This window comes from Watersipora subatra, chromosome 10 (genome assembly GCF_963576615.1).
Source record: "Watersipora subatra chromosome 10, tzWatSuba1.1, whole genome shotgun sequence".
Classification (NCBI taxonomy): Eukaryota; Metazoa; Bryozoa; class Gymnolaemata; order Cheilostomatida; family Watersiporidae; genus Watersipora; species Watersipora subatra.
Window position 1 is genome coordinate 44,707,661 of NC_088717.1, and position 21,684 is coordinate 44,729,344.

A 21,684-nucleotide genomic window follows, 5' to 3' on the forward strand; every position below is an offset into this window, starting at 1 on the left:
GAACGTTGACAGGGTATGTCACTCAGATTCAAATGTTTATGCAGGTCTATGTATTGATCTATTGATCGATTAATTTATGCAGGACTATGTCTATATATTGATCTAGAATCGTACTATTCTACACCTTGTTACTGATCACATTGTATGGAATCTTTCCTTGTCAAGCCATCAATTCCTAACAGTAATTGGATCAATTGTATATTTGGACAAGTTGGTATTGGACCAATGGTGTCTTGGACCATTCGTACCATGAGACGAGTTGATTTTAGACAAGTTAGCTTTGGACCAATTGGATTTGAACCAGTTGTTGGTAGACCTATTGTCTGGGACAGCCATCAACTAACATAAACTTCAAGTAAATTGGCATTCTGTCTACTCGCAGTAATTTTTATCAAATGTCTGTATATCTGTTTTAGACTCGGCCAATGAGATGAGGGATAGCTATACCGCTCACTACTATAATTACAAGGTAATGCAACACCATTTCTTTATTCATTCATTCAGAGCCATAGAATTGTTTGTTTATTGGTTTATGGTGATTAGATTTCATGGCTGACAGTTCCTAACTCATTTCTTCTGTAAAGATTTTTCATAACTAATTTGGGGCATCCTTTAGGTACATATTTGCAGTCTAGCTAGGCCAGACTCAATTGTCAGTCTGAAGTAGTGTTTACAGGTTATTGTTTATATATCCAGCTAGCTATGAATTGAGGTTCGTTCTGTACCGTTATCTTGCTAAATATCATGTATATGTGTATATATATATATATCACACCTTTATGATACCTAAAGGTAATATAAATGTATTATGTAGATACATTATATGTACCTGCTGTATATACATGTAACGTACATGCACCATTTCCAATGTAATATACAGGACAATATTTCAAGTAAAATACATATGGACACTTTTTATATTCATAAAGTCATGTTGCGATGTATTAAAAAAGAATGCAATTATGTAATATTTACTGTGTACGTGTTGACAACTATAAAATATTCTTCGATATCACAAGTTAGTTCCCATCTTACTCTTGTATAACTTGCGTTCATAAAGTTTGTATGCAGTTGGCAGATAAATACAGGTGTTATTTTGGGAATTCATCGTGAATTATGGATCTGATTAATCCAAATAGGTATGTAATATTCACTTGGTTCGCTTTAAGGCTCTCACAATAAGCATACTTGAATGCATTGAGCCTCTAAAATAGAACTAGTTCTGTATTCTTTAATAATACGCTTCTAAGCCCTCTTCTCCCCATGTTGCGATGCTTTACTCCAAACTATACTGAATATTTTATTCACTGGCATTAATTTATTCTGAATTAAATTTACATTTTCACACATTCAATTCCGACTAGCTGGTCTGGCGCTAGTAGCTTTGTGAAACTAGTCAAGAATATCCTCCTTTTTCTGATGAGTTTAACATAAAAAAATTTGAACAACCCTGTGAAGTGCTCCTAGAAGTATTTTAGTTAATGCAAAAAATATGACTTAATAAGATGTAGTCATACTTGACATATGAGCTTAATGCATTCTGGGACTGAGTTTGTATGTCAATGCACTTGTATGTCAATACAGTATTTTACAATAAAGTAACTAAATACAAATTAATCCGTTTCCATAACTATGAAAAAAAAACTAAAAACAAAATATTACTATGAAAAACGAGTTTTCAATTGTTGTAATTCAGTATCTATGCTCACAAAGCGAAACAATTACCTATTTAGTGTTTATGAGCTACAACAAAATGTAACACCACTATGTACTGTTCGGTATGGACTTCTTACCTTTGAGACAGATGTAGTGGCTATAGACTGATAGTGTTAGTTTTTTAAGCCGATAGTTACGAAAAAGACCGATCGATGCTGTTCTCGAGAGCGACCTCTCGCATACCTGGCAATTTATTGCCATCAATGACCTATGGTCATATCTCATGCGCTTGTATATCAAAGGTTTCTTGTATCTCAAAGCGGTAACTTACTCGAAATTTTGCTCATATCTCGATTTTCTTCGATGTTGGGGCACTTGCGCGTTGAGGCACTTGTATGTTGAGGCACTTGTATGTTGGGGCACTTGTATGTTGAGGCACTTGTATGTTGAGGCACTTGTATGTCGAGGCACTTGCATGTTGAGGCACTTGTATGTTGAGGCACTTGTATGTTGAGGCACTTGTATGTTGAAGCACTTGTATGTTGAGGCACTTGTATGTTGAGGCACTTGTATGTTGAGGCACTTGTATGTTGAGGCACTTGTATGTTGAGGCACTTGTATGTCGAGGCACTTGTATGTTGAGGCACTTGTATGCTGAGGTATAATTGTACTCTCACAAACAAATAATCACAGCAACTATTATAGTATCACCAATTGCAACTAAATAAAGCAATAATGCTAACTAATAGGTATAACTTCACTATAATCTGCCACGAAGAACAATTGTTACCGCTGGCCTAGATAGACAGTTATTAATCTGTAATAAATCAGCTTTATAGTATCTGAGAAGGTTAAATATGTTCATAGACTCATTTCTCTCTTCCTATGATAATTATTTTCATGCCTGCCGTTTCATTGTTCTATGATGTAACATAACTTTCTCACGTATGATTCACTTCACATTATGACAAGTGTGAACACAGGAATTTGTTGCAACTTTAGTGAATAATATCATTTTTATGCTGATTAATGCTAAAACTGGATTTAAATTCTGATTAGGAAGATGCGGTTAAATATTGTCAGCAATGTATTGTATGCTGCCTTGCGGTGTCGCGAGAATGCTAAGAAGTTTTGAGTGCGTCTAATATTCTGCTGCTTCCATCATACGGTGAATAAGTAGTGAAAACCTATTTAAACACTAGCGGACAGTGATGTCATGATTCTTATGTCATTGAAGATGAATTGCGCAAAATATTAGTAGATTTTATCTGAAAGTATCAGTGTTTTTCTATCATTTGCGATTATTTTGGATGTTTGAAGTGATTTGACTGACAGGTAGATTTCAAAATTAAAATCAACAAAACTTGAAAGTGGAAAAACTGCTCAAATCAAGCGAAAGTGCAATTATGACACCTATAGTTACAAAAAGATCAATAAAGTAGAGACACATAACACTACAACTTGAATGTAATAGTCTTTATCAACTACAACAATGATAATAACTATTGACATAATTTCAAATGAACTTTCTTTATTGTTATGCGTGTTTTTATATACTTTCCTCAGTCCAATTTAAGGCAGGTTGCTGCGAAGGGCTCATTTTATAACTTGAAAATTTAGGAATTGTCTACTCACAAATTTTAATGCTCTGGCAGCGTTGCTGTTTGAATTTTAATAAGTTTTAAACAATAGTCTCGTGGTACAGAGGCTAAAGAGATTACATTTCCAAAATCTGAAATTTGGTGTTTCGCAACATCGTTTAACAATCTCAACCGCGCAACATGCAAAGATTTTGATTTTATAAAGATGTTTTTCCTACATGTTTATTCTTAAACGGTGAAGTCTTATAAAGATTTCCTAATTGGCAATACTTCAAAGTTGTCCATCATAAAAAGTATTTGGTTTGCATTCAAAAGTTTGTGTCTCCTAGCAGTTGTTTACTTGAAGCGTTTTTCTTTGTTTTAGCCTGAAGAAGTGAATGCAACTCCAAAAGAAACGCCGTACCTAACGGATGTGTACAAATACTATGAGGAGGATATTCCTACCAATTTAGGGGAAAGAGATCCAACGCCCCCTCCTATGACGAGAAAAGAGGTGATAAATATGAACAAAAAGGTGAGTCTATTTCTGTATTCCTGGCTCCGAAGCCATGATTGATAATAACTTGTTATTTCAGGAAACCTGTGTGTGTGTGGAAGGTGGTCATTTAGTGCATAGACTCTTTTTTGTGGTGGAATAATGCATGTAGGAATAGACATGGTATCATCTCTGAGTCATAGCTATCCCACGCTCATTCATCTGGACAGTGTTTCATAACATCCACCACAGAATTCAATTTATGCAAATTTGCAGCATAAACATTCATGTAACCTGGCGGGAGTCTTAATGACTGGTTGTAAAAATGTGATTCTCTTTTGGTCTTTAGTGGGTTACTGCCGTGAGTTTCAGCGATCTGGTGTTGTGCCTAATGACAATTGTCACCCACGCTAATTTATATATTGGCCTAACCAATTTGTTTCTCACTGTGTTTCTTTAACCCTTTCGCGGGCAAAGCGACATTTTTGTCGCTTTGCGATACTCCTTCAAATGGGCAGAGCGACAGTTTTGTCGCTCTAGTAACATATTTCTTTTATTGCGGCTTTTGGTTTGCTAAAAGCCGTATTTTGTTTACTTTTCTGATCGATAGCAAGCTACGATATGATATATTGGCTTCGGTTAGCCTCTAAAAAAAATTTTATATATGTGTAAAACGATCGTTTTTAGCAGCAATAAATGAATAAAAATTGCAAAAAAAATTAGTAAATTGTTGTAAATAATTTTTAATTGTTTTTTTTGTTCTGTTTTAGCCGTTATTTACTGAAAGCTTCGAGAGTTTTAATTTAGTTTATTGCCATGACAACTTCTAAGAGAACTCTCCGTGATTATTCTAAAACAGCAAGTACTAGTACCGGAGTTACTAAGAGAATCACAGCTGACTGATTTTTTAGATTTAGTAGCCAAAAATGACAATGAATCAGGTTCAAATTGTGATTGTAATTATTTTACATCTGGAAGTGATATTGATGAAAAAGCTGGTAGCAGTAATGATGAGGTGATGCCAGTGCCTGGAAGAATATTACCAATATGAAGAGAGATAAATCTACCATTCATCAGTTTGTAGTAGTGACAGGTCCAGTATTTACTCCAGTAGATGCTGTGTGATTGGTACAAGAAGACAAAAATAAGCACATGGTGCAAAGACTGTGATGTAGGCCTTTGTAAAGGAAAATGCTTTTGGATATATTATGCAGAAATCGTGCTTATTAAAGTGAACACTTGCATCATAAAAAAATGTACAATATATATATTTATCTTGGTAGATCTAAATTTATAAATATTTTTATGTTATACATTTTTATTCATTTATAATATATAGATATATGTACATCTGGACATATACATGTATACATGTATACATATGCATGTTTATACATAGATATATGCACACAATAACATACAAAAGAGTGTATAAACCTTTTAAAAAAAATTGATTTTCCGAAAAATTAATTCGCCTAGGGGGTCTAATAGTCCTGAAAATTCGCCCACGAAAGGGTTAAAGCATGATACGAATTTGGAGTTGTGCGCACGTTGGTTTACCGTTCGTTAAGAGTTTCTATGGACATTGGCATGTTGCGGATTACCGTGGGTGCTTTGTTAAAAAGGATGAGGAATTCTATGTCAGAGGTCTTAGTAGCGCGCGTCTGCCTCGTAAAATCGAAATTGGAGTGACTGAAATGTGGAAAATGTTTAAAATGGGAAAAGATTTTTTCACATTTTTCGCGCATCATTCGCAAAAGCCGTTTCTATTTTTTGCAAGCTCAAAATATTCAGTGAAAATTTATGAGTAACGAAACTCGTTTGACTAACAGGTTTTCACTGTTTCAATTGTGCGTATGGTGCAAACTTGGATGTTAACCGCGTTATGGAAACATAGTGATCTAAAACACAAAGCCCATCTACCTAGTTTGTTTTATTTTTATCTTGTTTTAAATTTTTGGATTCATCACATCGCGAGGTTTTATTACTTAGAGCACTGCTTGGAGGGAGCCTAAAGAATTATCACTGGAAGGGGAGCGGCAGTGGGAGAAGAAAGCGCTGGAAGGAGAGCGGCAGTGGGAGAAGACAGCGGAAGAAGATAAGGGATGGGCAAGAAAGGAAGTCATTGCCCCTGTTGATGAATCGGTACCTGCTCCCTGGAAAAGACCAGAGGCTCCAACATATCACCAGGATAATCGAAGGAAGTCAGCACCCATCTGGAATCGGCGAGAAGGTATGAAGCTGTTATCACCAACTGACTAGGCTTTGTCCTTACTGTCAGAAGGTTCTGATTCAATTGGTAATTTGCCAAGTTGCGTTGCGTTATAGCGCACTGCAACAAATCTCACTTCTCTGAGTGTTTCGACGCACTTAAGTGCTGTTGATAAGCCCCTGAATGTTACATTCCGTGTTGCGTAGACTACGGAATGTAAAGTGGTGGGGCTTCGCTTGACAATCCACCATTTTCCGCTTGAGCGTCCTTCTGTTCTATGTGACAGTAAATTAGCGGTGTACTGTCTGGAACTAAGTCCAGTATTATTGGTTCCTATCCTCACTCTAATTGGCCACGAGTTGTTTATTGGTCTCTAAATTGCTGGCTAGCGGTCTCCGGATCACAAGTAGTAAATAGTAATAGATTTATGCATCTATAATTATGCAACAGTCCTTGGTTAAAGAGGCTTTATGGGGTACTGAAGAACTGGGCGTAGGTTAGACACCGTGTGAACAATTCTTACATCAGAGCTATTACGGTTATTTTGTGGTTGATACTGTTGCCGATTTTTAGTTTGGACTCCGCTGTACTAATGTTAAGCCGTTTTACTCTTGGTTTAAACCTGAAAAACAGGCTGTCATGTTGTAGATGGAGATGGTAGCCAGTCATCCATGAGCTCACAGAGAAGTGAAAAAATATCCGACGTCGACCCTAGCCTTCCGAGCACCCTTCGGAAAGAGGACGTTTTGAAGATGACCAGGGAAAAGGCTAGATTCGCAGCACAACCTCGACGGGCGAGCGAATACGCTCCAGCATCTCAACCAATTAATCACAAAGTAAGATGTTTGACCTTGACACCTCTCTTTCTCATCGGCATTTTGGGTTTTTCTGGTGTGTAGATTTTCCAAACAACTACACTTGCCTCATGTGGCGTGCGATTTCTATAAGAGTTTGGCAAAATGCCAACAAGCAACTTCAAACCTTTATTCGGCTGAACCTCTTATCAAGAAACCATAAAGTTCAGGAAGACATTTTCAAAACTCTTTTCCAACAAGTAAAAGCTTTCGTCATAGTTCAAAAGTAGGGAACATTTTTGAGGAATAAGTGAGATCGTTTGAGGTATTTGCCTCGACAAAGGTTCGGGCACAAGAAGGAAATCCAAACCCAAAAAACTACCCAGTCAGTATGGCTCTAAACAATAGTGTGTTTGCCAGACACTATAAAGTAGGAACTGATCTTTAGTGTTACGCTCTTCTGTTTTAATGGTTTTGAACGAAAACTTATTCAGGTTAGTCAATTTTTGATTTTGACTGCAGACAATCAAATATTCTTTGATTTGCTCCCTGCAAAAATAGGTTCACAGAAAGTCTTCGTCCAGATCTCACGATGACCAGACTTTCGTTTTCTTTTATTCGCAAAGTTTACTATTATTCCTCTTTATTTGTTCAAGCTTATTGGACAGCTGTTATAGCTGTTGCTGTATCATGATTGGCTAGTTCCTTTCTTTGGCCCTCTCCTATTGTCTAGATTTTACCCTCCCAAAATTTTACATCAGCACCAACCGCTCTACCCTAATTAGTTATCCCTTTGCTGCATGCTGATTGGCCAATTATTAGTCCCTGTTTGTCGCAGACTATGAATGCTGTGCCTCTTCCGGTGCGCAAAAGCAATTCAGACTGGATAACTTTCCAGTCTGAGGATGATGTAAAGCAGGTAAAATTGATGCCTCCACCCGCTGTAGTACATTGCTCCTCAGTTTCTCTATATTCCCTGCCATCTATTACTTTAGTGTGCTGAGCTTGTAGCCTTGCATCACTTTCATCTCTCTTTATGGTTGTTTTTCAACGGAAAATTATAGATCCTATTGGAAAACCGCTGTTTCCGATTGAGTGAGTATCCGGTTTGACTCGCTGATTTCGTGTGCTGTCATTTTTACTTAGCTACTACGTGTTGTGTTGACAATTATTATAAACTAATGCACCTTCCCTGCAACCAACCAGGGACTCCGAAGCTAAGGGTTTTGGGAATGAAAGAAAGTGGGAATGATGAGTGAAGAAGCAACAACATTTATTATTCTATCTCTCTTACAAAATTAAAAGTATACTACACCGCAACTATAGCCTAATTATAGCTAACGAGCCCTATCATGGTCCGAAGTATGTACATACATTCAAACTATAGCTAACGAGCCCTATGGTCAGGAGTATATACATTCATGGATACTGGAAAGGTTTAGTTGGATGGTAGAATTGGATATAGTAGGACATGTAGTACCGTCTAATAGTAGTTGGATATACTATTAGACGGTCCTACATGTAGATGGATAGAACTTCAGTGCAAACACGCGCACAACATCAGTTTGGGTTTCTATGTTTTCAGCGAGCCGACTAAATTTTATTGTAACAGGAAACAGCGGTTTTCCAATAGGATCTATAATTTTCCTTGTTCAACAACCTTAAGTATTGGTTGCACGCTGCCAGGATGCATGCTGCCAACATGGTTCAACTGGGTCAATTGGTGGCTAAGGATGTTGAAGGGCCTTTTCTTCATATTCCTTGCCGATGTGGATCTTTGCACATTCAGTTTTATTAGGTATATTTCTAAATGCTGCGTATCGCTCAATCTTAGCTTTCTATAGTAGTTAGCCATATTCTCTAGTCTAGCTATGTTAGCTGTCTTAGCTATATTATAGGTTTCTAGCTAGCAGCCAGTTTGTTAGATATACCCACCAGTTGGATCTTGCATCATATATCGTACATGAAATCAGCCTCAGGCGGCCATATTTAGCATTTTTAACCACTTCTTCGAGTCTAACGTATGGTTGTGTCTGCTGCAAATGATAGTGTCTGTTAGCAGACAGAGGATGAAGAGAATGCTGGACAGAGGAAGTCGAAAGGTTTCTTCTCCAACAGAGCCATGTTTGAGCAACAGAGTCGTGAGGCTGACAGGTGAGGACAGGTGTCTCCTTGTTGAGGCACTGACAGAGTTTTAACGATTTCATTGAGAGAGATTATATCTTAGTATAATTATGGGGGAGCTTTTTTCTCAAATCACATTGTAACTACTATTTTTATATACGATCCATATGATGGACAGTTATAAAATGTTTAAATTATATGTTGCTGATCATGGTCAACAATCAGTAAAAAGAATAGAACTTCATACAGTTAGAATAAATATATGGGGCACTCTTTGAGCATTAAGTGTAGAATATTATACTGAGTATAGTATACTATATAAAATATATAGTATAATAATGGTATAATATTATTATAACATATATAATAACTAGCAGAATGCTCGGCATTGGACGGGTATTAAAAACAGCTTATAAACCGTGTCAGGTAATGTAGTTGCCATTGGCTAATTTGAGTAAGCTAGCATCCATATTGTTAAACTTAGTAATAAAAGCCATGAGAGCAAGCTTTAGTGACATTGCGTGATAACGCAAATGTATAGTCATTATGTATTCTCAGTCATGTATTAGTCAGTATATCATTATGTAAGTCATTATGTATATTTTAATCCAGATTGCTTGAATCGCCCAATAAATCCATTGCATCCCGTGTTGCTTAATGTTTGAGCTTGTTGCCTTGTGAACGGGCAGCGGGTTCCGAGGTCACATCTTCTGCAATATGAAGTTTTTATTGTTAGGTTTTAATTTCCAGACGCTGGACAGAAACCGAACGGCGACAACAAACTTAAAGATATATATATATAGATCATATAATTATAGTATAATTACAATTATACTATAATATAATAGTATATATTATATATACTATATATTATTACTGTTCTACTATAGCATATATAATAAAAATACATACTATAATAAAATTGTGAATCCTCATGCACTTTTGAATCACGTGTTCACTGAATATTAAATGTAGTTTTTAATAAATAGAAATAAGCACTCACTTGCCATCCCCAATGACATACATGTAGTTGCAATGGAAGGTCTATCATCTCTTCTTGGGGTAGCTGTTATTAAGTTTCATAGAAGGAATTATCTCAACGTGTCACACAAATTACAGTTAGAGATTTTGCTGTAATGTACATGTAAATGCCTGAGAATCTCGTGTGGCGTTTTTTGAGGCATCTAAACAACGGGTAATTAGATCACGACACAAGTAAAAAAAGTGTTGTATTACCAACCCTAAATTACGTCTGTTTATATCTGTTGTTTAAAATTAGCTGGTGAACAGAGATGATTCACTTTTAGTGCTTGAGTCGGCTCTTTGTCTCTCCCGCCAGGCTTTCTGTAGGTGTCATGGTAGCCGGGTGACACGGTTGTCATGCTTAATATCCTGTGAAATATAAACAAAAGAAAAAATCTTGCCTATTGCTATCTGTTCCTTAATGAGCCTTAACTGCTGAAGTTTTTACAAAAACAATGTTTTTTCATTTGGGTGTTTTGTTTTACGTGTTTGCTCAGCAGGAAACAAACTTTTTTGGTAAATTCACAAATTAGCCGATGAAAAAGCTTCAGCTGAATCCTTTTCCTGATGTGACTGACAAACCTAATTTAAGAGTTGTCTGCCTTCTACATATTGTTTGAATTGATTTATAAGCAGGGCTGTCATAAGGGCTACCAAGTCAGTTTTGTTTGGACATCAAACATTTAATGTAATGGACTTAAATATTGTATTTGTGTGCTGCAGATACTGGGCAGATCAGTCTAAAGAGACAAAAAAGCAGCAGGTCAAAGGACGTGCGCCACCCGCCCGCAAAGCATTCTCAACAGTAGAACATCCAAAATTGAATAAGGACTTCCGGTCTAAGAGCGTTGATGTCAGAACTTTGCAAGATAGGGTGAGAATGGAGTTACCGTATCTTGCTGAAATATATTGACTGATTTACAACTGTTAATTTTTCAGTTACTATAAGTATGTAATTATTCATATACAAACCTTGTCAAAATGACATCTTACAAGAGAGTTGTCTGCTCTCTAAATGTTTTTCAAGCATTTCGGTTACCTCACTTCATCTTTCATTTATATCAAACATTTAGCCTGTTTTTTGTCCTTGAAAATGAATTTACAAAAATTTCAATAGATTTCATCAGAGGTAGCAGCATTATTTTATCACTTGAGATTTTTTATGTTTGGGGCGATCTGACTGCCAGGATGCTTAAAGATTAAAATTGACAAAACTTTATCACGATCAAAACGCCAAGAAGAAAAATATGTGCCAAAATGACATCACTAGTTGCACGGCTGCCAGTCTTTTTAATTACTGATATCGGCTATTGCGTTAATGTAGCGGCATTACGCGTCCCTATTCTGTGTATCTCTATTCTGTTGGTCTCTTTGCTGAAGTGCAACTATAGACATCATAATCGATGATGTCATAATCGCACTTTTTCTTGAGCCCGAGTGTTTCAAACAAGGATCTCGTTCAAATTATTATGTCACTGGATTGGGTAGGTCTACCATGACAAAAATTACATTCAATTGAAGCTCGATGTCTTATCTTTGTAGTTTTATATTTTGCATCACTTCAATAGTGTAAGTTCACCTTTAAGCCGTAAATTACTCAGTTACAAATGTTCGATGTGGTGGGAAGTAAAGAAACTTGAGGAGAGTTTTCTTCTTAGAATTAATAAAAACCACACAAATATACTTTTTATTCGCAGGGGGACATAGTGAGAAGCGTTGCTGCCTCGGATGCCGCCAACGAGCGGAGAAGGGAGCTGGCACAGATGGCGCTTCTTCGAGAGGCAGAGGCAGAGAAAGCGGAGGAGGATGAACGAGAGAGGGCGAGTAGAGAGAGAAAGGCGCGTGATGAGCGGCAGAGGGAGCTGGCAGAGATAAGAAAACTTAACCAGCAGTATGAGGCGGAAAATTGGGAGAGCAGCCAAGCTCAGACACAGAATAAAAAAGAATCTGGCAATCGTTCGGAAGAGCTGGAGAGAGCAAGGAAAAGGATGGCTAGAGAGGCTGAAGAGGTACTTGTCTCACATTTACGCTGTGTAGCGATATATGCACTGGTTGCTTGATTGCCACCGAGTCTTTACTAGAACAATCTACTAACTGGCAAATGTTGAGGAAAACCAGGAGAGTCAGTAATTAGAGCTTTAAGAACTTTTTAGAATAAATATACTGTAGAACGGATCTTTCTTTAATTGCGGCTGTTGGTTAATGCATTAGCCCTTTTAGTATGCTGCCATGCACTCAGAAAACTTTTTTGATCATGTTTTTTACCTCTGACCCTAAAGGGCTGTGTCAAGTTCAAGATCTGAGTTTGCATACACAGCAATTACATTTCTCAGTCACGTTACATCCTGTTAAACATTGTTCCTGTGGTGTAGGGATACCAAGGCCTACTTTTTCATGCTTGCATCGCTGCTAATGATGCTTGTCTCTTTAGCTGAAACGAGTACAGACGATACATGATCGAGAGGTCAAGGACATTCATGGTGTTGACCTAGAGGAGAGGCGCCAACAGATGCATAACTCTGAACCCGTCGATGAAAGAAAGCGATTCTCTCGTGACCTAGATGGAGAGGAGGCACGAGAGGCTGCTGCCAGACGCCGACATCAGGTTGTTCAATATTTTCCATATGCTATTCCAGTTTGTAGCTCTACTCGACCATTGTTCACTTTAGTAAATAAAACACACTTTCCACCTTACTGCACCCATAGAGTTATCAAGGGAAGATAACTCTATGACTGCACGTTACTTATGTGTGTATTATGCAACCATTTACTGTCAAGTCAGCCTATCATCAGTACGATTGAGAATTAATACTTCACTCTATATCATCCCTAAATTAGACAAACATACTGATACTTAGCAACACTGCGTATCTCTATTCTTTAACTGTTGCACTAGACGCTCAGTAATTTCTCTACAAAACTGCATGAGTACATGTGTGTGGCCATATGCCGGTCTGCAGGTTATTTGTGTTCATCTGCAATAAGCATAACTATCTTGAATTGCTACAGTATCATTTATATTTAATGTTTATATTAATATCAATAATGAATATAAATATCAATAATATTGTTATCAATAAATTGATATTGATGTCAATAATTAATATTGATGTCCATAATTGATTTTAATATCAATAATTAGTATTAATATCAATAACTAGTATTAATATTTTACATTTAGCATTAATAAATAATATAACACCTAAAAGGATTAATATTATACAGTTTACATAGCTGAGTTTGTTCATTTGTCATTGAGACATGGTCTCATAGTTATCGCTAGATTTTTCGTGGTTTGAAGATCTTTTGGTCTTATATATTTGGATCATTGTATGTTAGCGGTGACATGAAGTCTAATATCATTGAAATGTTGATTTCAGGAGCTGGTAGAGCAGAGCCAGAGAGACCAACAGAGAAGGGAGGAAGCGAGGAGGGTAGAGCAGGTGAGACGACAGCAACCTCCTCAACCTCTTCACCACAGCCAGCAGTCCTATCAACAAGAATGGAGACCAAACCAGCCTGAGTCAAGCTATCCTGGTGATGAGGAACGCTACCGCTTACCCACCCCTCCTGATGATCGACTGAACTATTCAAATCGTAAGGAGCAAAGTGGTATTGGCAATGATCCTCGTAGGAGAGCTCCCGATGCTAGAGGTTCTTGGGATGAGAGGAGGAATGTTTATGGAGCCCCGCAAGAGAGGAGGAATGATTATGGAGCCCCTCAAGAGGTGAAGAGCGACATCATCCGACAGACACAGAGTACACAGGTTAGCTTTAGCTTCTTGTGGTTCCAAAATAAAAGTGCATACTACCCGCTTCCACATGTTAAAGGTTGTTGTTCGCGTTACAAGTATACGGTGTGTATAAGCCACACTGGCCGCTATTCCATTCATTTAACTCACTTAATTTAACCTAGCCATGCGAGTCATTCACCAAGTCTACCGTCTGTCTGTCGGCACTCATGCATTGGCTGAAAAGATGGCAATTGACCAAGGAGTGTTCTCACCTTTGAGGGTGATGTGTTACACTTTCAGCACCTTACTCTACAGTAAACAAGTACTAAATCAACGAGCACATTTTGTAACACGTGTCATGAAGAAGTGCAAAGGTTGCGAATGTTGCTTTGGAAACTAGCTGCTGCAGATTTGTCTTTGAAAAAAGAGCAACCCAACAAATCTAATTTAGTGCTGGAGATGTCGAATGACATTGACCCCGACTAATGACCTCATTATGTCAGCACAACTACTGAATATTTCCTAGCATCTTATGGTTGAATAAATGGTTTTTAGCATGTGCGCATTTCCACAGTTGGTTCAAATTGTGTTAATAATTGTTATTATAAAAATTGTATTTAAAATTATTAATATTTTATGCAATTCTTTTATACGGTTATATTTATATATTTCCATTAAAAGTAACGCTAAGCTTGTCACATGTCGGTACCGTAACCCCAAATGTAGTGAGCAGTTAACAAATACAATTCTTTAGACTGCGTTTATAAGCCGCACCCTTAACCTTTAAACAAAATCAGCGTATACACAGGTCTTCATGGTACTTGTCTTATCTTGACAGACATTTCAATCAGTAGTTTTGTTTTGCCAACAACTTATCATTTTCAGTTTTCTATTTTATTAATATTTAGAACACTCCACCCATACGGTATCAGCCGCAAGGGTACGAAGATAGACCGAGCACCAGGCAACCACCAATGGGTCGCATTACTAACCTCCCGTATCAAGACTCATATGACCGAGACATTCCAGGCTCTGCCTCTCCCCATAGACCTAATAGTAGTTATGATAGATCAAACATTGACGCTACTTACCCATCTAGCAATGGCATGTACAACGAGCAGCATGGGCTCAGTAGGGACTATAGACCACCGTCCCATACACAACACTCCAAGGAACCAGCCTACGCACACAATCAAAAGAATGGCAACACACATGTTCCCCATGGTAGCGATGACAAGTACAACCGTGCCACATATGTAAGGGGAAATAATGGAAACCCGGCTCCTTCCAAACCTCCTAGAAGTACAAAAGAGGCTCAAGATGAGCTGATGACAGTCAGCGCAAAGTACTCGTGCGCCTACTGCTCTAACAAACTTGGTGAGTGATGCCATTTGCTGGCAAAGTTGGTTTGTTTTGCTTAAAGGTACTTGAAAAGTTTTTTTTTGTTGTTTAAGAAGGTCTGCGAGGTATGCAGTCAGAGTCTAGCTAGTGGGTGGTCTGTGTCTAAGAGGTGGGTGGTCTGAGTCTAAGAGGTGGGTGGTCTGAGTCTAAGAAGTGGGTGGTCTGAGTCTAAGAAGTGGGTGGTCTGAGTCTATATGGTGGGTGGTAGAGTCTATATGGTGGGTGGTTGAGTCTATATGGTGGGTGGTAGAGTCTATATGGTGGGTGGTAGAGTCTATATGGTGGGTGGTTGAGTCTATATGGTGGGTGGTTGAGTCTATATGGTGGGTGGTAAAGTTTATATGGTGGGTGGTAGAGTCTATATGGTGGGTGGTTGAGGTCTATATGGTGGGAGGTTGAGATCTATAGGTGGGGAGAATGTCAACATACTTTAGCCAGACCTGTTGTTGTAAAATGCATTTTGAAGTTGGGTTCCAACCAAACAATGCGTTATCCGTCTTAGAATTTGTTTTCTTTTTTTCGAACAGCACAGATTCCGAGTGCTGCCACTGGTTGATAGCATAGGTGGTGCATAGGATAGCTTTGTGGCAGCATGGTAAATAATAAATATTTAGTAAGATTTCTTGTTAATGATAGCATTGCTCAGATATACAACTACAACTCGAACGATGCTAAACATAGAGCTAGTACCGAGGGTTTGCGCTTGAAAAGAGCTGTATAAGAAGGCTCTTTGAAAAAAATGTAGGGAAACCAGCGGGTTTCATCTTTTTTCTGTCTAGCCTGTTCCCATGGTAAGAGCCTGCGTGCACACATACACAAAGCAGCTCTTGGCTGATAATAGTAAATAGTACTCTGACAGCAATAACAAACAGTCTGTGATTGGTTGGTGAAACGCAGGATCACTCACGTATTTACACTCGTCACAGACAGCTGTGCGTGCAGTTTGTTTGCATTAATAGCCCTGATTCGTAAGGTCAGCTTCTATGTGAGGATATATGGTAGTTAGAAATATAGCGGCTTTCAGTATGTGGATTTCCATCTTTAACTAGAAATTCTCCTGTCATACAGTCCACGACCAAAGTGATAATGGAAAAAAGAAAGGGTACTGCTGGTTGAGAAATGCAATATTAGCAGTCAAATGGCACTGCAGTGCAATAGGCGAACTACAATGGTAGCTGCAATGGTAGCTGTAATGTACTGGGTGTTATGTACAACAAACGGCAATAATGAAAGGAAAAGATTATATATTTATATCTCTCCTTTGCTATAGGAGAAATGCAATATTAGAAGTAAAATGGCAAGCTGCTGTGTTATATATACAATTTGAAAGTTGGTTGTTGAATGTAGAATGGTTTTGACTGCGATATGTGAAGCCTGGTTTCCATATGACAGCGCAAGGAGCGCAACAAGGCGCACGACGTCGTGCGTAGGCCAGCTGTGATACGGAAACGTCAGCGCACGACGATCGCGCGACGTTCGTGCGCTGATCGCAAGGATCCAACAGAATGGATCCTTGCGATGGGTGCGTGCGATGATGTATCCCACAATACACCACTAGACCTTTTCAACCTATCCCACAATTCAAACAGAGGGCTGTGGCTCCGAAGAAATCGGTCTCCCGTACGAAAGAGTAAGCCTGGTTTTCATATGACAGCGCAATTTCGCAACGGAGGGCTGTTTTTTCCAAAGAAATATGTCCCTCATACGAAAAAGTAAGGAAAATATCCTCCCTGTCCAATGCAAGCATGGCGCCTACGCGCGATATGGAAACACTGCATCGCCACCCAAGAAATGCATTGCGCACGATCACTGGGCCGCGCACGATCATTGCGCTGTCATATGGAAACCAGGCTTAACAGAAAGCAAGCATTCGCATTCACGTGTGTCTGGAAGTTTTCTGCTAACTGGAGCAAAATAAAGAAATTTTCTTGTCATAAATGGGCATTGTAGTTCGGCCCTAGCTTGCACATAAGATGTAAAGAAATTTGGCTAATGTTCTAGATAATTTAATGAAACTTTCGGTAATTGGTCAAAAAACTTAGGCTGATAAACTGTATACGACATTTTCGTACCTGTAAATCAATATTGCAATGTCATCATGTTACGATTTACTGAAGCTAAAACAAACGGTCTACATTTATTACAGAAACCTTCGGCAATTGGACAATGCCATAGACTGGTGAAAGGTGCACATTTTTCTACTATCTGCCACACGGCTTTATGGGCGTTTTTTGACCGGTCTTGAATTTGATTAAAAAGGCTTGTCAGGTTTTAATGGCAACTTTAGGCCGAATGAATCTTTCTAGTTATGTATCATCCGATCAGATGGGTAAATTTTAGGATATTGTCGTCAATTTTTAAAGACTTGGTAACATATTTGAATAGGTGTGTAGGTGGTTTGTATCATTATTATACTTGAACGGCTCCAAAGAAAAATGGTTAAATTTTTGGATGGGATTTCGATACAAGGGTTTGGGTATGTCTGTTGGTGGACTCACTTTTGCAGGAGTTGTGTGAACATATGCATTTATCATAAAGCTTCCAAACACACTCGCTTGCTTGTGTTTGGTAGTGGGATAAATTGTTGCTTTAACTGATGTTACTCTACTAAACAAGAATTTAACTTAGTCTTTCATCATAGCCAGGAGCACTCAAATTGTACTATTGAAAATGTTTAGTTTGACAACCTCATGCAATCAGCTGCATAGTTTAGTGTTTTTGTTGGTTAGTTGCAAGAAAGAATCGTGACAATGTTTTCTTTGTACTCGCTGCAGGAAAAGGAGCAGCTATGGTAATAGAGTCGTTGGGCCTCTACTACCACGTGGACTGCTTTAGATGCTGTGTGTGTCACTCTTTGCTCTCCAACGGGCAGATGGGGGCAGATGTTAGGGTTCGGGTTAATAGGTTGCACTGTAAGAATTGCTATAGCAACGATGATGGTGAGTATAAAACTTGATCGTTCTCTAAATACTGTACTTCTTGAAATTCCCTTTTGTTGAGACCTTGGAACTCGAGCTATGTTAACAGCATGTCCAGAAGCGCATGAAATGACTTTTAGTTGAATGCCTATCGTCTGTTAGTTCATAATTTTTCTAATTTCATACAGAATTCCATAGAATTTTCCATAGAACAATCATTTTATATCTTTGCTATGTCAAGTTATACTTTGTAGAACAAAAGACATTTTATAAAAAAAAATGAAGTTTACCTATTTCACATATTAATATATGCCTTCTCTGTTGTATTTCAGCATTTTCATATGGTCGGTAAAATGCTTAGTGGCTATTCCAACTCTCTCCTTAATTTCTTTCCAAATTACAATATTTCTTTCTCTTATAATATTTAGTAGTAGCACTAGCATCTAGCCTTCTACGTGTTGTCCATTCTACTCGCTGGCGATGGTATCACCCTCACTGCGTGCTTCACACTTCACCACTTCTTCCTTTTAGCTGGAATAAAATACAGTGCGGTTTGATGCAGTTTCCTTTGTTCTATTGACACAACACAGCACCCAGCCTCCACTCCACCCACCTACCCATTTTTAGGTGGTTTACCCCATTATCTTTTAATCCAGATGAGGAGTTGTCTTCTCATTTCGGAAGGTGAACACAACTTCCTTCTCATCCTTCAATGCATTTTCTCATTTTTTGTTAATTCAGGCTACTACAATGGTATATTTTAGCATATAGCAATGCTAACCTGCCCCTTTTTGTATTATATCTCAAATTATTTTGCATACCATCTTTTTGTATTTTTCTTCAGCAACTATCACTTTACATTGCTTTGATGCTTTCCTAGCATTTTATGTGATTATGTTTCAAACAGTTTGGCAATTTTGTGTGATGATGTACTTGTACGAGGTTCTTTTAACAGAAGGAATCGTGAAGCTCACGTGGCTTCTTCATTTTTATGCAATCATACCGCTATTATTAGTATCGTAGCCATGTTCTATCAGCCAGCGGAATATTTACTTATGATTATAGGAGAGCTATTCTTTACTTGCTTATACAACAGAATTAGTATGTCTTTCCTTTTATGAAGTGTTTATTATATTTATTAAATAAACTACCCACAAATTTTTGAACCGTGTTTTAAGAGTACAGAACTTTCCAGACATCTGATTGGCTCGCAAACAGTAGGTACTCATAGGCGAGGTGTCTACAAGCTTTTAAACAACATCATAAAATACTCTGTTAGAATCTTTAATGATGAGTGTGCAAGCAGAACGTCCAGTGAAAAAATTAAAACTCGACACTGGCCTGTAATTAGGTGGCTTTCAAATGAAAGGTCACCAAAATTATTTTGAAATGTTCCCAACTACTAAAAGGCTTTAGTCTGAAGATAGGGATGGTATGGAGTTCAGGGAAATTGTCATGAAAGACCAATGAAATAAATGTTGAAGCCATAATTCTCTTGATTGGGTAGGGCATTGTCAACAGCCTACTTGAGCATTTTACTACTTAATGAAAAGTAGTACTGTAAAACATTTTACTACTTAGTGCTTTCAACTACGTAATTTGTTGTAATAATGCCAAAAGGTCACCATTGGTGTAACACTCACAAATGGCGAATCTTTGGTGTTATGATACCAAATATGGTGATATGGTAATGAAATTCTTCACATTTTAAAATTGAGTTCTCAACATATTTAGGTAGGAATATAGGTGTGTGTGCGTGCGTGCGCGCGCGTGTGTGTGTTACGAAAATATATTGCGCATGATATATGTGCCATATATTATGTTTTTCTTACTATTTCCACAAATAAAGCAGGCCACATAACTCTTTAAATAGTTAGAAAGCAGTCTTAATAGATTATCAAGTCGGCCAATTGAAGAGATCAGTGGATACTCGTAGAGTCGATATCTCTACTAGTATCCTGGCAGTTTGGTGTTCCTACGATGAAGCTTCTCCGGTGGCAGCTTTGATAAAGCGCAGAATACATAGCTGTTCAATTATTCAGTTGTCTGTGTAGTGCGTTTGTCTGACAAACTTTGTCAGAATATTAAACTCGACTCTTTATTTACTCCCAAGACTCAACAACATTACTGTACATTAGTCAAGCAAATTTACAACTGACTGCCCAGTTATTCATCAGCACTAACAACAGATAATATATGTGGTTACAGCTCACAGACATGGTTACAGCACAAAGACATATAAGCAGATAATATAGGCTAGTAAAACAGCAAGTGTGGTTACATAACGATGACTATTCACACCCGATATGTACTTGTAATCTCAAGGCATCTACCACTAACTATTCACATCACAGTCAAGAAGTGGTCGATTTGCACAGCTGTTATAATATTGGGCTGCAGAGCGGAATGACTTAAGTTTGAATCCTATATGATGCAGTTATTTCCAACTTGCAATCATGTCTTCAGACAAACAGACACCACTCTTGTTATGGTAACGGTTAGAATTGCTTTCTCAGGAGCTGGTGACTAGCTTAGCTTAGGTTGAGAAGTGGTGGAATAAATTAATTGAAGTCATAAATATTTGCAAATCTGTTGTCAATGCAGGCTGGTGTACCGCGTTCTTTTTTATGAATGTACAGCTTTGTAAAAGAATGGATGTGGAACAGTGAGAGCAGCTTGTTTATTCACTAGCTAGTGCTACCCTTACTTCGAAAACACTGAACTCTCTATATACATGCCTCGCAGATATGTTTACACAGCCAAGTTTAGAGCATGGTTACTGAAACAGGCAATCTCATAGGCTTACCTTTAGCCTATGAGATGATCGGAAAAAGATGGGTTAGGAAGCCTTTTACCTAGATCTTAACAACAAAATTGACTAGTCTCAAAGTTACAGATGGTCTTGCGATTTCACACACTCTAACTGTAAGGCTATGGTGTACACAAATTAATAGTCATATTAAGTATGCCTCTATAGTGCTGGCTCTGCAACAGTGCTGCATCTCCAAGGGTTTATATAGCTTGTTATCATAGACTTGAATGGCGCAATTATTTAAATGCAGCTCACTAACAGAGTTGATAAGCTGAAAGCTAAAAACTTACCTTTAGCTTTTCCGTGCAACTAAAATGTAATATTATGGATGTATTTCAAAGATGAGCTCTTGCAGAACTTTTTCTTTTGGTTTACCATTTTACTTTGACCTTGGCATTGTCTTTCCTGTGGATATGTTCATCTCGGCACAAAATATCTCACATGGCAGGAGAAGCTTTCAAAATATGGCCGATCTTTACTATAATAAAAGCTGTGTTCATCTGTCTGTTTCAAGCCATAGTTGGGGGTTGGGAAAAATGATGACATCATACAGGATTAGAGCTCCCGACTTTCAACATTGTATGCTAATACTCTAACAACTGCTCCAATTGACCATCTTCAACCATTGTAGAATGATTATATGCATCGCTATTACATCTGACTATCTCTCGCAGCACACTGGGCTACCATAGTACTAGTTATAATAAGAAAGCTATTATTAATAAAGTTTTAGAATAGCCTCATTATGGACCGCATGTTGTGGAGGCAACTGCTAAAAAAAAAGCTTCTGCAAACTTTAGAATTGAAGGTTACTGTTTGAACATTAAGCAAAGAGCCACTTTGCTTGCCATTTAAGTAAAAACACTCTTAACCTTATAAACCTAGACACCTACACACATTGATGCTGTATGTAATGCCATAGTTATAGGAGTCG

The 21,684-nt window shown here is 37.9% G+C and overlaps 1 protein-coding gene across 1 annotated transcript in view; it reads left to right on the forward strand.

The window, feature by feature from the left end:
• LOC137407122 (LIM domain only protein 7-like) overlaps positions 1-19,098 on the forward strand; it is a 98,144-nt gene extending 79,046 nt beyond the window's left edge. The window contains exons 27-39 of the mRNA XM_068093722.1: positions 417-469; positions 3,622-3,771; positions 5,725-5,965; positions 6,593-6,780; positions 7,577-7,657; positions 8,801-8,892; positions 10,609-10,759; positions 11,583-11,894; positions 12,317-12,490; positions 13,266-13,652; positions 14,528-14,996; positions 17,795-17,959; positions 18,470-19,098. Coding sequence (XP_067949823.1) covers positions 417-469; positions 3,622-3,771; positions 5,725-5,965; positions 6,593-6,780; positions 7,577-7,657; positions 8,801-8,892; positions 10,609-10,759; positions 11,583-11,894; positions 12,317-12,490; positions 13,266-13,652; positions 14,528-14,996; positions 17,795-17,959; positions 18,470-18,495 — 2,489 coding nt within the window. The 3' untranslated portion in view covers positions 18,496-19,098. The remainder of the gene's footprint in view (positions 1-416; positions 470-3,621; positions 3,772-5,724; positions 5,966-6,592; positions 6,781-7,576; positions 7,658-8,800; positions 8,893-10,608; positions 10,760-11,582; positions 11,895-12,316; positions 12,491-13,265; positions 13,653-14,527; positions 14,997-17,794; positions 17,960-18,469) is intronic.
• The last annotated feature ends 2,586 nt before the right edge of the window (positions 19,099-21,684 follow it).